The 17,546-nt window shown below is 37.6% G+C and overlaps 1 protein-coding gene across 1 annotated transcript; it reads left to right on the plus strand.

Moving 5' to 3' along the window:
- Window positions 1-7,768: 7,768 nt before the first annotated feature.
- On the plus strand, window positions 7,769-17,177 carry LOC131017114 (SNF1-related protein kinase regulatory subunit beta-1). Its single transcript, XM_057945857.1, has 4 exons — window positions 7,769-8,360; window positions 13,474-13,649; window positions 13,728-13,890; window positions 16,511-17,177. The coding sequence occupies exons 1-4, from the start codon at window positions 8,193-8,195 to the stop codon at window positions 16,826-16,828; spliced, it is 825 nt and encodes a 274-aa protein (XP_057801840.1). The 5' UTR covers window positions 7,769-8,192; the 3' UTR covers window positions 16,829-17,177.
- Window positions 17,178-17,546: the final 369 nt, after the last annotated feature.

Consider the following 17,546-nt stretch of genomic DNA (forward strand, 5'->3'; position numbering starts at 1 on the left):
GGCAACTCGCCAGCTGGATGCGCGCTTTTAGAAAACACTCCTACTTGTGCCGAATTCGCAGTTCTCGCCAGAGGAATGAGTGTCACCAGGGTAACGGGTCACGCTAGAGGAATGGGTGATTTCTCTGACCTCGCCAGCGGAATGATGATCTCTCTGGCATTCGCCAGAGGAACGGTGAATTCTCTGCTATCGCCAGAGGAATGGGTGATATCTCTGGTACTTCGTCAGCTCTGGCCTTCCTCCGCTCTGGCTTTCTTCAGAGGAATGGTGACTCCTCTGGAATTGAGGACTTGACTTCTCTGGCAGCGGGGACTCCGCTGGCGCCTCTCGGCAGAGGAATAGGTGATTCCTCTGACTTTTGATTCCTCTGACTAGCGACTTCTCTGACTAGCGACTCCTCTGACTAGCGACTTCTCTGATCTGGGCTTTGATTTCGCTGGCATGTTGATTTCCTGGCGAAGTGATTTCTCTGGCGATTCCGCGCTCGCTTCGATTCCTCTGCACTGGAGACTTGATTCCTCTAACTCCAGTGGAATGGTGATTTCTCTGCTCTGGAGATGTCGGTTCCTCTGGAAAACGCCAGATTCATCCAAATTCATCCAAAATTGCATTCTTCTATCTCGAGAGCCTAAATCTCCTGCAAAGCATAAAATACACCATAAACGCACCAAATTCCAGAAGATTAGCTTTAAACACGCACGTATAAACCCTTAAAAATATAGCAAATTAAGCATAAATCATATGCCCACACTGCGCAGACAGCAGTAAGCAAGATCGTCTCCCAAGGGACTGACGAGAATTTCTCTAATTAAAGCCTGCAAGTAACCCACGAAATTTTGAGAAGAAAATATAGAAAATACTAAACTTAAAATTAAATAAATAAAATTCAAATAACCAATTTTGATAATGACGAAAAAATGAATAAAAACTCAACAATTAATAAAAGAATTCCAGCAATCAATTAAGTCCACCCTAGCTTAATTATTCCGATCATGAATGCAAAAATAACTTTAAATCATGCAAACAAACTAGTTATAACCACCTAAGACGTTTCTGACGTGATATTATTTCTCCTTAATTATTCGGCAATCAGGAAGACGCTTCACTAATTACTACCCTAATCGGCTGACAACCGTAAGAGACGCTCTATAGGTTTAATGAGCCGACAGCATTAATATCTAGAGAAAACCGATTCAAAACCAATAAACTCTGACGCATGATTATTGAATTAAGACTGCTTTTCTCTTGACCCTGATGTGTCAATTTACCACTAATCAAACATAAACCACAATTACGGATGGCCGGTTCAATTGGCTATATAATTAATTCTAACCCAATAAATATTTGCAACTATCTAATGGATTAAAATAATTAATATCATTAAACATGGAGAATCGCAGATGCAAGCATAAAATAAAGTATAAGAACAATTAGATCTCACAGAATAATTTTGCTAATGCTTCCCTAGTCGTTGCCGGAATAAATGAATATAGCTAGAAAACATAATAAATGAAACAAATAAATTAAAAGAATAAATTGCGAAACAAGATAAAAGAAATAAAAACTTGATTGGAAGAACTCCAAAATGGCGCAAGGTTCTGCTCCAAAGATGGCGTCTGATTGTGTGATGTGTGTATCAAAGTTGATCTCTAGCTAATATATATATATATATATATATATATATATATATATATATATATATATATATGGAGAGGTTCAAATAAGAACCACTAAATAAAATTAGAACAGAGAACCATTTTAAACCATTCGATCATCAAGATCTACGGTGGATGCATCATCTTGGTGGATGAATGCAGATCATGGGTTCGAATCCTGAAGGGAGCAAAAAATTTATTATTTTCGGATGCATTAAATTTAGTAGCGAATGCATTAATTTATATAGTAGATGCATTGATTTTAATGGTTCTTATGTTCTCACGTTAAGTGTGGTTCTCACTATAACCGCATCCTATATATATATATATATATATATATATATATATATATAAATACTAAACCAATCTAATATGCTAATTGTAAAAGTGGCGTGAAAAACCTTAACTAATAAAAATAAAACCTAACTAACTAAAGAAATAACAGAAAAGTGGCGCATGGGCCCACTAGCAAACTAACTAACTTGTCTAATTAACTTAAACCAAAAAAATGGCGCTGCATAGCCCATAAAACAAGCCCAAGGTAGCTCAACATCTCTCAATTATATTCGCCACTCCAGCAATCCCAAATATCTCAAATTTCAGCTTGTAAGTGTCCTGCTCAGCAAATGTTTGGGAAACCTTCATCCTTCATAACTTCAAGCTTTCAAAATTCTTCTCAAAACCAAGTATTTTCTTCAAAACCTGTCAAATACCATCAAAATTCATATAAGACCATAATTCATATCCAAAAGATGATATTTAACACGAATTAAGCATAGAAATCATACTAAAATCCCCAAAATATATGCATATAAATACGCCCAATCAACATTACCCCCTCCTTGTTGAAGCCTTGTCCTCAAGGAAACAATTGAGGAAAACGAGCACGAATATCTTGAAGATCCTCCCAAGTAGCTTCCTCCTCCGGAAGGTGGGCCCAGTGAATGAGAAGTTGTGTGGCTGGACTGTTGTTCCGTTTGACAATACGGCGTGCGAGAATGGCGACAGGATGGAGCAAGGTCTTTCCCGCGTCATTGAACTCTGGAAGCTCGGCAACGACTCGTTCTGTGGGTTTAACACTCTTCTTAAGATGGCTGACGTGAAATATAGGATGAAGTTTGGACTGTGGAGGAAGCTGCAACTCATAGGCGACAAGCCCTACTCTCCTGCAAACTTGGAATGGTCCAGCATATCGTGGACTGAGTTTCCACACTTTATGTAGGCGAAGAGAGTGTTGCTTGTAAGGTTTGAGTTTAAGGTAGACCCAATCGCCTTGCTGGAACTCCCGAGCACTTCGTTTCTTGTCTGCAGTTGCCTTCATACGATCCTGAGCTTTCTGTAGAAAACGCTTGAGCTGTTGTTGAATCTCATGTTTTTCCTCGATGGTGGCTTCGACTCCGATGACTTGGGGTTGAGTGTAGGAATGTAGCGCGAGTGGCGTGGGTTTGTAACCATATAATGCTTCAAAATGAGTGCGAGAGATAGAAGTATGGAATAAAGTATTATACCAAAACTCGGCCAAAGGTAACCATTGCTGCCACTTCTGAGGTGAATGGTTGCACATGCAATGCAGATATGATTATAAACACTGGTTCACGCACTCTGTTTGTCCGTCGGTTTGAGGATGGTAGGCGGTGTTGAGGTGCTGCTTGATTCCTAGTATAGTGAAAAGCTCCTTCCAGAAGTTACTCGTGAAGATCCTGTCTCAATCAGAAGTAATACTTGCGGGCAAACCAGGTCACATGATCACCAAATTCCTATCAAACCAGGTGTCGAGCCCTTCAAACAAACTCCTTATAGATATCCATATTTGCAGAGATTAGAAATAGAAAAATTGGTACAAGAGATGCTGAAATCTAGTATTATTCAGCCATGTACAAGTCCCTACTCATCTCTAGTTTTACTAGTAAAAAAGAAAGATGGAAGTCGGAGGTTTTATTTCGATTATAGGAAGTTGAACTCATTGACCGTTAAAGACAACTTTCCTACCCTCCAATAGATGATCTATTGGATGAATTGGGATGGGCAACTATTTTATCAAAAATAGACTTAAGGGCCGGCTATCACCAAATCAGAATGGCACCTCTGGATATACCAAATACTACTTTTATTACCAACAGTGGGTTGTACGAAATTATGGTAATGCCCTTTGGATTAACCAGTCAGCCACCTTCCAAGCTTTGATGAATACAGTCTTTAAGTAATTTTTGGGAACCTTCGTGCTTGTATTCTTTGACGATATTCTGGTATATAGCTCGATGACAACCCATATTCAGCACTTGGAATCTGTATTTCAACTCTTGGAGAAACATCAATTATATGCAAAGGCGTCGAAATGTTCATTTGGTCAGACCGAAGTCGAATACTTAGGTTATGTGATTAGTAAAGGAGGTGTAGCAACTGGCCCAAAGAAGATCCAAGCTATGGTGCGGTGGAAGAAACCAACGTAACAGTGCTGAACAACAGCGCTGCCAACAGTAAACAGCAACAACGTTGTTACTCCGATAACAGCCCTGCCCCTTCAACAGGACACTCAAACACCACCAAGGCATCAAGCCTTGGTCACCATCTTGATAAGATCAATGCAGTGAACAAACTTAGACACATGAACAGCTCTGGTGCCATTCTCTCCAAGAGAATTTACGGGATCCCTATCTTGTCCACTCATGACCCCTGCACGAGTCCTAGGCCCCCGATACTCCACCTCACCCAACAGTCCCACGAGCAAACCAGCTCATCCTGACTGTATCTCTGAGCATGAGCATTCCGCCTCCTAACTCCGCGCCCCGGCCAACTGATGAAGACTCAAGTTCACCGAGCCCCTCCAACGATTTTCACCATCTCCAAGATGTTCCCGTGAAATCTCAGAAGCTCCACCCAATCTCGTAAGTCCAAGATCTTCACCTGATCCTGCAACTTCAAGATCCACCAGCTCTGCTCTGCTCTGATCTGCTTTGCTCTGCAAGCTCTGCTCTGCAAGTTCTGCTCTGCTCAGCTCAGCCAGGTCTGCTCAGCTCAGCCCTGCTAAGCTCAGCTCTGCTCTGCTCAGCTCTGCTAAGCTCTGCTCTGCAAGCTCTGTTAACCAGCTGATCCATCGATCCAACATGGACGATTGAGATCTTATTCACAAAAGCAAACTTAAGTAATTGACATTCAATCCCTCCGTATTTCTAAATTAGCAATTAAGTCCCTAAAGTTTCCTGTGTAAATAATTGATGCATAGATGTGAAGACACATATGCAACAATCTCCACCTTGTCAAACCATCTATCATCAATCAAACATAAAATCACTTCTCCTCCAAACAGCAAACCGATAACTCCATTATATATTCAACTAAGAGAATGAACTTATCCCCATGCAAAACTCAACCATGTAAACTCCACCAATTCTCAACATTACAGAGTATTCCATCTGCTCGATCTTTCCTCAAATTGTTGAAAAAAAAAATAACTCCACCTTAACTCTAGTGGTATCATAGTCAAAATATAAGAATCATGGGATCTCCTCAGTTCTCTCTTAAATAATATATAGTCACCAGCTGCCAACAAGATGCTCCACCTCAAATTCAACATTCTTATGAATATCAAAATTCTTAGTCACCATCAATCACCAAAAAACAGTAGCACACAAGAGCTCAATCCTATGCTCAAGAACAACAGGTATTTCACCACCAAGAATTCACAATTCAAACTAGTGTTCTCTATCTGGAACTACAAGTTGATTTGATTTATAGAGAAACTCACCAAGAATATACAGCAACACAAGAGAACCGTAGCTCCAAGTCTCTCCACAGGACTTATGCTTCTTTCCATCTCCTTTCCGTGCATCTTTCACTGCATTCTTGACCTCTTGATTCTCCAGTTAATCAACTCCATCAACTCTTCAAGAACTATCTCTTTCACCGAGAAACACTCGTGATCAATAGTCTTTAATCTGTGTAACAGGACACTCTTAAGGATCCAAGAAAAACCAGCCTCAGCTCTGCCCATCGGTCATCTGATGACAAAACAAGCTTCTCCAAACCTTCAGAGATGAGTAACAAGGGACTACAACGACAAACGGCCGTGGACTCACTTCACCGCGCCGACGGGCTGAGAACACCCTTCACCGCACCGTCAGGACACTCGAACCAAAACGATAACTGCTTGGCCGTCCAACGCCATCTCCGCTGCTCTTTTACTTCCACAAAAGAATTGATCGAGTTTCGAAAAACAGACCCGAGATCTCAATCCCTCTCTTGCTCGTAACCAGCACGTATTACTCTCATTTGTACTGCTCTCTCCCTTTTCCAGATTCCTTACCGAATCCATATCTTCTCTGAAAATAACTTTTTTGAACTCCCTTTCTTCGCATCCAATTTCAGAATTGCTGCACTAAGAAATCTTTATCTTGATTCCCATGAGGTTCTTGCATTGAAAACCTCTTACTTGAATATTATTGTTGCTAACCATCCGATCAGCCGCGCTAGCCAAAGCTTTCCGACAGCCAACTCCGTCTAGAAATCCATCACCGGCGAACCCCTTAAAGCACTCGCACCGATACGCCAACGTCTTGCCTCCGTGGAGCGGCGGTGAAACAGGAACGCACCTAGCATTCCTAGAGCACCGACAATCGTCGCGGAGCCACCACCGCACGATATTGCCGAGAAGAGCGATCTACATTCACTCCTCGTGAGATTTCCGTTATCGATCTGTCAGATCGACCTTCTTCCGCCTTCCCTGCGAATCTCACCTTTCACCATGGCAATTTCCTTTTCTTTACGTTAGAAATCTTTTCGATCAGAAATTGCTGCCTCTCCGATCAGATTTCCCCAATCGGTCTCTTCGATTGATCTTCTTCGCCGCGATTCAATCAGCCGCAATCTTTGCCGTCGACATCCTTGAATCTACTGCGCCGATCTTCGTCTTCCCACAGACGGTGCCACTTGTTGAGCAAGTGATCGGCGCTCACAATAGATCGAAGAAAACAAGAACAAAAGAAACTGAACAGAGAAGAAGAACGCAAGATTTTTACGTGGTTTGGCAATGTGCCTACATCCACGGAGGGGATCAATAGATCATTCACTATCAAGAAATTGAGAATACAGATACAAATGAGAGCTTCAAGCTCATAGCAATGGTGTTGCTGCTCGCTCTCTCTCTCTCTGTCTCTCTCTCTCAATTTTCTATAATTCAACCCTTCATTATTGAGATAATACTAACTACTCTTTATAGACTAATAAAGAATAGCATTAACATCCTTTCACTTATCCTTATTTGCAGATAAGTCCTTCAATTGTTGAGTTTTGTAGACACCTTATTGTGAAAGGAGTAACTGAGTAACTCTATAAAGAGATTGCTCTCCAAAGAAGCTCTAGGCTATCTTTATCAACAACCTATATCAACCCAATCTATTGATAAAAAAAATATTTCTCTCTCTTCCATATATACAACCTATAATTCAACAATTTTTTCACTTTATCAATAAGACAATAACCCACTATAATCTAAAAAATTAGTCGAAATAAAATATAAATTGTTATAAACTAGAGAGAATAGAGAAGAAAATATGTATTGAGCGTCTTCAATATGAGGGCCAAATACCTTTATTTATACAAGTAGGAAGTTAGAGTTTTAGGGAGATTTCTTGGTCAACACACAGAAGATATATTTACAACATAAGCAATCAATAAAAATACGACCCGTGTTATACAAATACATTATCAAAAGTTAAATTTGCAAAGGTTGGTGTATTTGGCAAAGGTTTAATCAATAACCATTTATTCACTACTCACAATTTTATGTTTATTTTTTTAACCCTTCACGGTCGAATATGAATAAAGATGGTCTTAAGAAACTTTATGTCGCGAATACTTTAAGCCTCAACATATTTAAATAAAGAAATTTTGAAATTCGATTGGATAATAATTAACTAAATTAAACAAAAACGGTATTCAACTCGATTATCTACCAAAAGTCGCCAATAATTCTAGGCTTATGTGCTAGCGATCGTTAGTGTCACGTAACGTAATTCGAAAAGTGTTATGTTAGACTCTCTATAACCAATTGTTTTCTTATCCAAATTTAATAGTATCAATTTAAATATTCACAGCTCATGTATAGAATGTAGAATGGATGTGACCTGCAAACTGCATATGATTAAAAACGAAAAAAGGTGATTTGAAATGATTTTATTTTTGTTCTTTTGAGTACGAAATGATTTTCAATTTTAAACTTATCTTTCTCGGAAGCGACACGCATTCGCCGCAATGAGTCAAAATGAACTCGTTGATCAGAATTTGAACGACGACGATTTCACTGCGAAAATAGTTCTTATCCAAATTTGACGACCACGATTATCCCACGTACTCAAATCTATCCTTTCAATTTCCTCAGCTGAGTTGACATTTCTTATATTTCCCGTTTTATCCCTCCTCCTCCGCCCCCCGCCCCCCTCCAACACCGCCCTTTTGATCCCTCTAAAACCCTCACCTTCCGTGTTTTCTCTCCCTAGACCTGCAAATACACGTTTACCTACATGCACTTGCGTTACTCGCATGGGAAATGCGAATGGCAAAGAAGAAGGCAGTGAAAATGGCGGCGCCGAGGTCTCCGAAGGTTCCAACCACGCGCCGGCAAATCGCGTGGCTTCCGCTGATCTAATGGTGAGCTCTCCGCCGCGTGATCCCCATCAGTCGCGCGCTCCTCTCTTGTTTTCGTCTCAGGTTAGGTCTCCCATTCTCTTTCTATATGTTATTTATTCGTGCCTATGTGTCGATCTCATCTGTTTATCCAAGTGTAGCTGGATTTATTGGGAGAGATTTGTACAGCTTTAGTAAGCGTATCAACTGCTGCTTCATTTTTAGTTTTACTGCTGTGGCTCATGGTTATTTAGCTAATGCTGAGGAATGTTGACGGATGTCGATAATCTATATTTAGGAATGTTAATTATATGCCAAGTATTGATTTGCTGGCGGAGATCTCTGTATTGCAAATTGCCGTGCGGACTTGCTAGTCAACTCTGCAGTTACTTCTTGTGGCAACTGAAATGTTAATCTCAATGAAGCCTGCTTCTCGATTATCAGCAATGTCAGATATTGCAATTGATGCGACCCTATTTGATCCTGTTCAAGACTTGAGGCTCACTTAGGATATTGAATATTGAAACCATTGCTGTTATAATATAATAGAACTTGGGTGAGAAATTCAATGCTCTTTACAAACACATATGTAGTAAGATCAAGCCAATAATAGAGAGTGGATGCTATGAAGCTACTAATTACCTATAGGGGTCTCATGGACCGGCCTCTTAACATTTATTTGGATTTCATTCAATTGTTTCCAGTTATAAAGTGAAGGTTGCTAATGATAGTCGCAACTGTAAAAGTGCATGCGTGCAATCCCTTTGTGAGTCCTTTTTTTTTGTTCACTGGAAGAGCATTGCACGCGCATCGCTAGAGCCCTACAACGTGGACATATATAGGCAATGTGGTGATCTCTCTTTACTAAGAGCTACGGTTGTTTTTCTAAATGATTTCGCAATACGAAATAGTTTTTACTTTTTAGGTATGGGGTGTGTTTTGTGGTCATCACACATGGTTGTGGTCTTGGAGCACATTTATCCCTTTTACTAATGCTTGTGAGTCATTGGAGTCAATTGTTGACATTTGCTGAACAAAAATACAGCCTTGGAACGAGCGCTCCTAAAATGTATATAATTAAATTCTGTTAAACTTATGCAGTCTCTTATGTGACCTCATTCCCTAATTCTTCACGCCCACTGCTAGTAGTTTCGGAAAGAATAAATAAAGGTGTTCTTTCATATGCATTCTTATTCATATGCCTGACCTGTGACATTTGGAAGGATTGTGACCATTATGCTCGTGTGGAGCCAGAGATAGTCCTGCAAATACATCACTTTCCTGAATTTGACCCAGTAGGCATTTTCTCTAAGTTATCATGTGGTAGTTTAGTACATAGGGAAAAGTTGGAAGTATATAGAAAGGATGTGATTCCTTACATCGAATGATCTGTGAGATCTTGTAATATCTTCTGTTACCCACTTAAATATTTCACTTTGTTGATAATGCTGGGATTTGAGAGAGTAAGCATTTTGTTTTGTGCCTCTCCCAGATGGTCAAAGAACCAAATCATCACTGTGAATTTCCAGGAAATTCGTAAAAAGGTGAATCTCAGAAACAGATAAGCCAGAAAGAAAATGACATTAATGTTCTGAGTAATGGTGATTGTCTTAACACATTTGATGTTGCACAATCATTTATAGAGTTAGTTACATTGCCCTCTCTGTTAACTAGGGCAAACATCTAGCCAGTAGCCAGTTACTTCCATTTTGTAACTGCCGTTCAATGACGAAGAAACTTGGTTAACCTCTGAAAGTCCATGTATAGTATACTGACTACGGGACTATTAAAAGATTGTATTAAAGAAATACTGTTGAGTGCAAAACAATCTGCTGCATGTGTCCTACTTAAGTTTCTAAGGATTGAGATAGCCCTAGCAGATTAATTTTGGGTTAATATATAAACCTGCCCCTACCCTGTTCCCTGCATTCTGTCATTCTGTGTGGAAAGAACTATGTCAACTATTTCCAACTCATCTCATTAGTCATTAGACCGAGTCGTGTTCCATTAGACTTATCCACTTTCTTGCTTATAAAATGAAAGGAGGTGCTGCAAAAGTCATACCAGTCGTAGGGAGGGTAATTTTGACTCCTATGGCTTTCTCATACAAATATCTTTTTTACATTCTTTTCTGATCTCAGTGCCAATGGAAAGTTTGGTACCAAATACATAGAACTGTGTCAACTTTTAACTCCAAATTCCATTATTAGCTCTCTGATGCAAGATTTTTTTGATGAATTTATGTTTTAGGCTAACAGTCTGACAACCATAAAATACAAGTTGGATATTTTTTTTATATTTGTTTAGCTATACATGCATATTTGAGTAGTTTGTATGTACTGTAGGCATGTATAATTGTATGCTGATTCATTTTTCCATGGACACCTATGTTTATTATCTGTGACTGTCACATACAATAGTACAACAACCACTTAAGTTGGCGCACGCACACACACATAGGAATTAGATCAAATAAAAACCAATCTTAACCTATAAACTGAGAACCATTTTCAACCCTTAGATCGTGAAGATTTACGGTGAACTCATCAATTTTCTGAATGAGTTCGTGGTCTTGGGTTCGAATCCTATGCAGGGTGAAAATTCAATTAATATGAATTCATCTTTTTTTTTTTCACTATGAATTCATTAGTTTGTAGTGTATACTATAAGGGAGGTTTGTACAAAAATTCATCCCTGTATTTTTAACGTCTAAAATAAGAACCATTTAAAAGCCCTTAGATTGTGAAGATTTACGATGATGTGTTTGTGCCCAGATCCACTGAGTTATGAATTCATCATTTTTCACAACGAATTCATCATTTTTAGCTTGTTATATCTAATCAAAATACCTTCTTAACCTTATGGTCGTGGGTTCGAGCCCCACGGGGGGCGTGGGTACAATTAATATGAATCCGTCATTTTTCACCATGAATTCACCATGCTGTAAAATAGTTCTATTTTATACTTTAAGGGGGACTTAATAGTATAACCAACCCCATAAACTATGAAGGCTTCAAGATAGACTAGAATCTCCAATGAAGGAAAGATGAAAAGAAGGAAATGAAATCAGAAGATCTGGAATCTGATCCCTAGAGGACTAGGAAATTATTAAGTCAAGAAACAAATAACTCCTACTTAATTAAGCTATTGTGCAAAGAAAGTGTTTATGCATTTATATTTTAGTTTTGCCTATACAATTTGATGTGCAGAAAGTGTTTTGAAATTTATATGCACAGATATATTAATGCATTTTATCATATACAGAATGTAAATTACATAAAATAACATTATATTGTAATTATATTTATAACCAATTAATGCACATAGCAGTCTCGTCTATTACTGCATAATAATCTGTATCATATATATAAGTTCACATTACTATGTTATTTAAATTATCTATTTGCTCTAGTCTTATACATACGTTATTAGATGCTTCAAGTGTAAATAAGTTATTAGATGTTTTAAGTGTAAATGTGCACACAGTCTTACTTGAATTTTATTCTAGTTGGACTAGAAAGGAAATGGTGGTAATTAATTCTAAGGGTCATAAAGCATCAGAAGAAGGGGACATATTCTAAATCCTGATGTATATGCCTATACTAAATAAATGGTCCTACAGGACTCACCTAGGTTGTAATCTGTTGCAACAACTGATCTTTATGTTCATTTTTTATAATTACTTGCTGTGCAGATATGGACATAGTGCAAATTTTGGTCATGATTTCAACATGTTATACATACGTTATTAGATGCTTCAAGTGTAAATAAGTTATTAGATGTTTTAAGTGTAAATGTGCACACAGTCTTACTTGAATTTTATTCTAGTTGGACTAGAAAGGAAATGGTGGTAATTAATTCTAAGGGTCATAAAGCATCAGAAGAAGGGGACATATTCTAAATCCTGATGTATATGCCTATACTAAATAAATGGTCCTACAGGACTCACCTAGGTTGTAATCTGTTGCAACAACTGATCTTTATGTTCATTTTTTATAATTACTTGCTGTGCAGATATGGACATAGTGCAAATTTTGGTCATGATTTCAACATGTTATGTCATTTCAATAACACCATTGAAAGATGTGACTCATTTTTTTATTTTTTACTTTTTTTGGAAGGATAGTTGGTAAATACGGTCTTCAATTGGAGAAGATGGTTGTAAATCCTCGTTTTTGTAACCTAATAGAATCTTTTCATTTTGTCGAGATGTTAATAGCAGTACCAGAACATTTATTGATCATTCGAAAAATTGTAACCCTTCGTTTCAGTCTTTCAGATCTATTAATTCTCATTGGTACATTTGTTTTTACCTAAGTCTATCCCAGTAAGATGTCTACAGGTGGCAAATGGTCTAAGCATTTACTTGAGGAAGAAGTGGATGTGAATCTAATTGTCAATATGGAAAAGAAATTCATGGTCCAATACATTTCCACTCTTCTGGCTAGCAGCGTTACTTTTTCTGTTCTCATGGGATCTGTAGGGCTCTAAGCTTGTGTAGACTTAGAGGTTAGAAAAAAGGTGGATTTGATGCATTTTAAGTTATTTTCGAGAGATATCATTAACTTGGACCTACTCTGTTAAGGTTTTTCCAGCTTAATAATTTTTTATCCAAAAGGATGTATGAGAAATTCTTTTCCATCTCCAGTTCAATGCTGTCATTTTTTTCTTCTAAAACGCTTCATGTTGAAATGGCAGTTTTGAGTTCAATTTGTAGAATGCACAAAAAATTGTGCTAATCCTCTCAATTTGGTCCTCCATTGACCAAATCTGACTGCCTTATAAAACATACTTAGTGTCTGCCAGTCCTTATCTTTGGTGTTATTAATGTTTTATTCATGCCCAACGTTGCAAGTAGTGCCAACTACATTGCCCTTTATCTTCATTTTGATGCATGTAATGATAAAAATTGATTAATATTGCTTTGCTATTCTACTCTTAAATCTAGCACAGTTGGGTTGTTTTTGTCATTTTACTTTGTCTGATGCTTGTCTATATTGGCATTGTTTCTTATCGATTAGTGCAAATGATGGCAATTGCAAATGTATTAATCAGTGATTTCCTCAAGTTCATTTGATTCTATATTATCACCATCTTCAATGTAATTTCTCCCTTATCTTTTTTGATCAGGAAGACATCTGTTCATGATCTTTTATCAGTGTGTTTTATGTACCTGATTTTTTCTATACCTAGGCAGGCCCCAGTACTTCCTATACAAAGAAGTGATGGCCCGTCACTCAACCCACTGAGGCAGAATGAAGCTCAAAGAGCTGTTGATCACCCCCTTGAACTAGGTATACCGACTATAATAACTTGGAGTTTTGGCGGCAGTAATGTGGTCGTGGAGGGTTCATGGGACAACTGGAGGACAAGGTGAATCTACTCATTCCAGCAACATGTACTCTTAAAGCTTTTTTTTGCCCTGAAGCTGTATATTATTTCTACCTGCAGGAAAATGCTCCAAAGATCAGGGAAGGATCACTCTATTCTTCTGGTGCTGCCGTCAGGCATATTTCGTTACAGATTTATCGTGGATGGTGAAGTGAGATATATCCCTGATCTACCAACTGAAACAGATCAGACGGGCCATATTTGTAATCTTCTTGATGTCCACGTAAGTATAAGCTTAACCTAATGCAAGTGTCTCAATCAAACACTTGGTACTTGACTCTGAGGGTTTAGATTTCTTTTTCTGTGTGAAGGAAAATAAGGATTTTGTTATAACCTTGTTTAGAGTTAGTCTTTGTTTCAAGTTTTATGGGGTTAAATCATAAATTATGAGGGTGAAATTTAGCTGCACCTTTAAGTCTTTAGATATTATTTCAATATGAAAAAAAGCCTGCTATATATATATATGTATGTATGTTTGCATGTGAACAGTATGGAAAAGAAGAGGAGAAAGTACAAAGATTAGTAACTTCTCTTATATTCTTTTTTTTTTAATCTCCTTGTAAACTCTATTTTTCTTTTTCTTTCATTCAGAGGATTGTACTATTGTAAAATGGTTCAATTTTCTTGGAAACATTAGATACAAGAGCCAAGCATGCTCAAGAATATATTTGATTAACGTATTTCAGTGGATTTTTTCTATTCCTGCCTCATGTCATATAATTTTCTCCTTGTGTTGCTCGTCTTTGAAAGGTGCAAGTTCAAGCGTACACCTCATGCTTTTAATATGTATTGCATAGTAATTAGATCTGCTCTTTGTATTAAAGAGGCTATCAGTAGTAAAGTCTCGGTTGTAGTAATAAACTGCTTTACCCTTCATTGCAGTGCATATTTAATTATTAAAAATTTCTGAAAATGCATATACCAACAAAGAGAGAAAGTTGCCAATATATGTATATTATGCTTGCCGTTGTGTTTATACCTTACATATCCTCGGTGGATGAGTTGTATTCGTGAAGCAGAGTTGCATTTTGTATGTGCATCCAATAGAGATAAAGACCTAAAATTGTGTTATACAATTCTTATTGATCAATTAAAGAGTTGAGAATTAGAACTCTAACCTGCATGTGAACCAAACTCCGAAGCATGGTTCAGTAGATCTATGTATTACTAGATGAAAAAAGTCTTGTAATGCCCAAAAACAAAGTCACTCTACCTCACTTAATAAAGTTTGCTAAAAGAGAAAGCGAGGAGACTTCTTTTAGGCCTCTTGAAGACTTGAAGTTCCTAACCACAATGGAATCACCTGCTTTTCCTCTACCTCCAAACTTTGATTAAGCTCCATGACCAGAATATTTATAACAACTATTGCTCTTTTTATATGACATGAATATAATAGGCAAACCACATTTTATAAAACAAGGATTTCTTATAATAGGTATAGATTTCAATATATACGTAGTCCGAATATGAATTCTTCGTACCTAATTTTTTGTTCTTGCCATAATTGTTGCTTGCTCTTTCTCACAAATAGTGCATAGGGGTAGGAGTATATTTGATATGGTATACCAATTGTATCGTGTAAAAGTTAAAATTTCAGGACACACTAAACCAAGTAATATGTTCTAGTAACCAATTTAAAGAAATTTATCAAAGACCTCAGCATAGTTCCTGGTGGCCGAAGTGAAGAAATCTAGATTTCCTCATAGAAACAAAAAGTTAAAAGAGTATGTTAGTTCAAGAACAATGTGTTTTGTAGGTTATAGAAGTAATTATATATTTACCCCTAAGGTTTAGTCCTATGACTTTTGAAACTTTTAAACCCTCTCAACGTTTGTTTCCACCTAACAATCTGCAGTTATTATGCATCATTGTTGTTAAAATGCGTTTGGGCAAGGACATCCCTAAGCTATTTGTAGAATAATAGATTGTGTAAGCATGCTTTAGCAATGACTTTGCGTTTAAAATCACATTCTTGTATATTCTTTATCATTTTTTATGTTCTCTGTGAATGTATACTTATTATTTGTATTTCTTCCTTAATGACTAAACACTTTTAGTACTAGAAAAATAAATCTTAATTTTGATCATTGTACCACTGTATCAAGCTTGTAGCATTGCCCTCCTCGAATTCCTCTTCACCATCTTCTTCCATTACCAGTATGTCACCCATCCCCTTTTTTGCAGATCTACTCTTGCAAGCAAATTTTTCCTCCTTATCCTTTCTTTTGAAGCAGATCTCTAACCTCTCACTCCATAACACATATTTCGCTTTTGTTTACAAGAGAATTATTGATGATAGGTTTATGATATGGGAAATCCAAAATATATAGCTAATACTTAATTTGCGTGGGGTATAGTTTGTCTTCAGTTTTATTTTGTTTTATTAATTTTTTTTTTGAATGGCCAAAATCTGAAGAGAATCCCAAACTTTATTGTTTTTATAAAAAATAAACCAACATCTCAAAGGTACATCACAGTACTCAACCTTTATGTAACTTTTTCCAAAAATGGAACCCGACCTCTTCTTTGGCATATTTAACCCTACTTATAGGCACTAAGCCAGCAATATTATTTGTCAATTAAATAGTCGAACTTTTACCTTTAACCAATGTAGCATATTTTTCATCTTGAACTTTTATCTGTGTGAAAATGAGAACAAGTCTACCTCATAAATATGTTCTCGTGATGTTCCAGAATGGAACCAGTTTTGTTAAGCGCCCAGATGAAGATATAAAATAGGGATGGATGCCGAAAATGCAAATTAGAGTTTGAACATAGAGGAGTCCTTTCTTAAGTTTTCTTTGTGTATTTACTGACCCATAAAGTGCTTGTTAAATCTATAGGACTATGTTCCTGAAAACCTTGATAGTGTGGCAGAATTTGAGGCTCCCCAATCACCTGAGTCAAGTTACAGTCAGGATTTTCCAGGAGACGAAGATTTCGCAAAGGATCCGCTGCTGGTTCCACCTCAACTGGCGTCGAGTGTTCTTAGCTCAGAAAATTACAAAGACACTAGTGCTTCAAAACCACAACATGTAGTGCTGAACCACCTCTTCATGGAGAAAGAACGACCATCCCAGTCTGTAGTTGCCCTTGGTCTGACTCACCGGTTCCAGTCCAAATACGTGACTGTCGTCCTGTACAAGCCGCTAAAAGGATGATCTGTCTCTAACCTTTGTATTTGACAAGTTTAATCCGCAGCTGAACTTGTAATGTTTTGTTGTGCTGTACATCTTACATCCTAAGAGCATTTGCTTGCTGTATAAATTTGGTTAGAAGAAGAAGCAGAGGGCAATCACATATGTTGTCTGTTTCTTGAGCGATTGGAGCGTAATTGTTAATACGACAAGAATAGGCACCAAGTTTCTGCTTTCAGCTTCACCATTTGTTCTGTTGTTTTAAATGAGCAAGTGTACAATCAGTAGTGTCTTCCACATTCTTCGCACACCTGTATTAGCAAACATGTTTGTACTGCTTTTCAATTTCGCAATGATTCAACTATTTTGTGGAGATTTTAGGGAACAGAGTTTCTTTCTAGGAGAAGGTACAAAAAATTCTGGGGGCGCCCGCATTTCTTGTATTTTTCTGTTACTTTCTTTTTCGTTTTTGAATCTTGAATTTTTCTGATTCACATTCTGGTCGTTCCTGTGTCTTAATTTATTTTTCTTTAATTTTCCTAACAATCCCGCCTCTTTGGTTGACGGCAACCATCAGTTTCTCGATGCTTCTCGATGTGAAAGCGGTGTCTTAGCCTTAGCCTTAGCCTTAGCATTACGTATAGGACTACGGATGGCAATGGGACGGATTTGAACCGGATGTTATTTGGTTCAGATTCATATTCGAATTTTTACTTAAGGATTCGGTTCAAATTTATTGGAT

This window comes from Salvia miltiorrhiza, chromosome 1 (assembly GCF_028751815.1).
Source record: "Salvia miltiorrhiza cultivar Shanhuang (shh) chromosome 1, IMPLAD_Smil_shh, whole genome shotgun sequence".
In the NCBI taxonomy this organism is placed as follows: Eukaryota; Viridiplantae; Streptophyta; class Magnoliopsida; order Lamiales; family Lamiaceae; genus Salvia; species Salvia miltiorrhiza.

What these genes read in the sequence shown, in the direction of transcription:
- LOC131017114 (XM_057945857.1), top strand. Translation starts at nt 8,193, where the DNA reads ATGGGAAATGCGAATGGCAAAGAAGAAGGCAGTGAAAATGGCGGCGCC. An exon ending in CTCTCTTGTTTTCGTCTCAG is followed by an intron (nt 8,361 to 13,473) that starts GTTAGGTCTCCC and finishes ATACCTAGGCAG; the next exon opens with GCCCCAGTACTTCCTATACA. An exon ending in TGGGACAACTGGAGGACAAG is followed by an intron (nt 13,650 to 13,727) that starts GTGAATCTACTC and finishes TTCTACCTGCAG; the next exon opens with GAAAATGCTCCAAAGATCAG.